Source organism: Colletotrichum chrysophilum, assembly GCF_026319265.1.
Source record: "Colletotrichum chrysophilum strain AFK26 chromosome Unknown scaffold_449, whole genome shotgun sequence".
NCBI lineage: Eukaryota > Fungi > Ascomycota > Sordariomycetes > Glomerellales > Glomerellaceae > Colletotrichum > Colletotrichum chrysophilum.
In genome coordinates, this window is record NW_026517736.1 from 1 (window position 1) to 3,656 (window position 3,656).

General features: G+C 50.5%; 1 protein-coding gene across 1 annotated transcript; it reads left to right on the forward strand.

Moving 5' to 3' along the window:
* Positions 1–2,114: 2,114 nt before the first annotated feature.
* On the forward strand, positions 2,115–2,943 carry COL26b_014497 (uncharacterized protein; the record flags this gene model as incomplete). Its single annotated transcript, XM_053187068.1, has 1 exon — positions 2,115–2,943. A coding segment is annotated over one exon (829 nt), but the record flags the coding sequence as incomplete, so codon positions are not given.
* Positions 2,944–3,656: the final 713 nt, after the last annotated feature.

A 3,656-nucleotide genomic window follows, 5' to 3' on the forward strand; every position in this document is an offset into this window, starting at 1 on the left:
TCCAATATGTTATTGAACAGGACTCCAGAGGGTTTCCTTTGCGCCTTAGCGGTGTGGAAGATATAGCCAATCTCCTGCTGCGAGCGCGTAATAGCAAGCCTGTTGGCAAGCGATGGGCCAGGCGGTTTGTGGACTCACAGCTTGCTCTGAAAACCAAGTTTAATCGTCCATATGATTATCAAAGGGCTCTTCAAGAAGACCCTGTGGTTTTTTTGAGTGGTTTACGCTATTCTGCAACATGATGACCAAGTATGGAATCCAAAAGGAGGACCTATACAATTTCGACGAGACTGGCTTCATGATGGGCATGATCACTGCGTCAATAGTGGTAACACGCGCTGATTGACGTGATAAAGCAAAGTCTGTCCAGCCTAGCAATTGTGAATGGGCTATGGTCATTGAATGTATCAATTCGGGCGGGTGGTGCATCCCTCCGTTCGTGATCGTCAAGGGCGCATATCACCTTGCCAGTTGGACCACGGAATCGGGTTTTCCGGGCAACTGGGTTATTAAACCCACGGCTAATGGATGGACGGATAATCAGACGGGCTTTGACTGGATTAAACACTTCGACAAACATACTAAGAACCGAACGAAGGGCGTCTACCGGATGCTTATTGTTGACGGCCATGAGAGTCATTTATCAGCCGAATTCGACGATTACTGCAAGCAGAACAATATTGTAACGGTCAGTATGCCTGCACATTCGTCGCATCTACTACAGCCATTGGATATTGCCCTTTATTCGCCTTTAAAACGCGCATACGGTGATGACATCAACCTATTCATCAGAGCCTCCATAAACCACATCACTAAGTCTGAGTTCTTTATTGCCTTCCACCAGGCCCACAACAAGATGTTTAATGAGGAAAACATCAGGTCTGCTTTCCAAGGCGCTGGAATTTCACCATGGGACCCAGACCATGTCATCAAAAAGCTTGTTGTGCATTTACGGACGCCTACACCTCCTATAGCCAACCCTTCAACACCACCACCTTGGCAGTCGCAAACGCCCTCTAACCCACAACAAACCGTCTCACAGTCCAACTTTATCAAAAGTCAGATCTCTGCTCATCAAGGAAGCTCACCAACACCAATTATTGCTGCAGTTGAGCAATTGTCAAAAGGTGCGCAGGCAATGGCGCACTCAATCACTATTTTGACTGATCAGCTTCGTACCCTTGAGGATGCGAATGCAGCACTTGCTAAGCGTCGGAGGGCCAAAAGGTCATATGTGCAGCTTGGAGGGGCACTTAGTATAGAGGAATCTCAGGTTTTGCTGGAAGAGAAACAAGAAGGTAAACGTCCAGCGCCTCGAGAGGACGACGAGGGGGGTCCATCAAAGAGAGCCCAGCCAGCTGGGAGACGCTGTGGTGTGTGTGGTGAGACCGGGCATAATGCACGAACCTGTTCTAAGGATGTCGAATCATCAGGAGATTCTGATAGCGACAACTAATAATTGATTTAATGCGTTGTGGTTGAGAAATACTAGATGTTGTTGTGGATGTGGGATAAAACGTCCGGCTGACTGGTCCGGCCGGCTGACTGATGAACCACGTTAGAAGCTAAGCATAATAAATAAGGAATAGCTTACGCTAGAGACAAACGTTGATACTCGGGGTGACCCGGATATCCTGCCGAATACGAACAACATGGTATCGATGTGAGCTGGTCCAGTGACGATGGAATTTGAGTTTTCTGAGTCTCACCAAAAGCGCGGGGTTTCTTTGAGATGAACTTAACGACGGACGTCGGCAATTGGCCTGCACATCGCATTGAGCAACGCGTCTCCTCATCCAAACGAGGAACGAACGCGGGGAAGGGGGAACCGAACCCGAGATTTTGGAACTGGCTGCCGCCCATCAGACAAAGAGAGTGAAAGCTGACAGTTTTCACCCCAACCATCTCCTCAACATCACCAGCTCGTGGACCAAAATATCAAGTCACCTCCCCCGTCAAGATTTCGGAGCCTCTCGGTCAGAATGGAACTCATCAAAACCTCGGAAACATGGCGACTTGTTGCCTTAGTCCCATTTCTGGGCTTAGTTTACGGCGCGTACTCCATGTACAAAGCGCGCAGCTTCTTTCGACGGCTTCAGCGCCTCGGCTACCCAATGCCCCCTCACCACCCTATCTGGGGTCATCTTGGTGTCATTGCGAGCGTCATGAAGGATCTACCGCCCGACCTCATGCCTACAGTGGCTCTTGGCGAATACTTCCGCCGACGGTACCCTCATCTGGACCAAGCGTTCTATCTCGACCAGTGGCCCTTCTCGAAGCCGATGCTTGTCCTCCTGTCCCCGGATGCAGCACGTCAAATCAGTCAAGGTGTAGCGCTACCAAAGGATCCAGGCCAACATGAGTTCCTCACACCTTTGACCGGCGGCCACGACTTGGACACGATGGAGGGCGATGAGTGGAAATTCTGGCATAACGTCTTCAGCCCCGGCTTCCGTGTTTCGAACATCGCTGCTTTGGTGCCGAACATGGTCGAGATGGTCAGCGTCTTTTGCGAACGTCTTCGTCAGCAGGCAAGAAGGGGTGACAAACCGTTTCACCTGAGCCCAATGGCGCTCGATCTCACCATGGACCTCTCCAGCAAATCGATCTGGGATCATGAGCTGCACAGTCAGACCGGATACAATGAGTTTTCCGCGGCTTTAGCTTCGCAGCTGAGCTGGCTTCACTACTATGGAACCTCACCACTGAAGGACTTGAACATCCTCCGTCCATTCATGCAATGGTACAACGCCCGGCGAATGGATACCTACATCGACAGAGTGCTGTCTCAAAAGCCGAGACCTGGTATGAGAGACAAGACTGGAGCGATTTCGGTATTGGACACGGCCAATATCCCGCGAGATCCAGTTCATGTCAAGGTACTCCCCAAGGTCATCCGCTCCCAAATCAAATTCATGATGCTTGCGGGATATGACACCACCGGTTCATCAATAGTGTTTATGATTCATCTTCTTTCAAAACATCCAGAGGTTCTTGCGCGCGTTCGTGCGGAACATGACGATGTCTTGGGTCCGGATATCTCTGCGGCACCAAAGTTGATAGCAGCCAATCCAAAGCTGCTGAACCTTCTGCCTTACACAACTGCCGTCATCAAGGAGTCTTTGCGGTTCTACCCTCCTGGAGCAACCTCGAGATATGGAAACCCTGACTTCCAAATCGTGATAGAATCGTCGAAGACGGAAGGCAAAGACGGTGTCACAGGGGGCACTTTAGCTCTACCGACCGATAGAATTGTCTGTATGGCTATTCATCATGGCATCCATCACAACCCACGCTACTGGGAGAGGCCCCATGAGTTCATACCGGAGCGGTTCTTGGAGAAAGCCAAAGACGATCCACTTCAGCCCCCCGCCAACGGCTGGCGCCCCTTTGAACGCGGACCTCGAGCGTGCATCGGGCAAGAGATGGCATTGACTGAGATCAAGATGGTCTGCGCTATGACTGCGAGAGAATTTGATTTCAAACCTGGGTATGACGAGATGGGACCTCAGCCTGCGCCTCAGATCGATAATGACCATGTGTATTTGGTCAGTCGTGGAGGAGCTGCGAATCCGAGTGGTTACTATCCCTGTCGAATATCATACACAACAAGGCATTCAAACGTGCAGCCTTGAACTGAAAGCACAGGCAAAGTG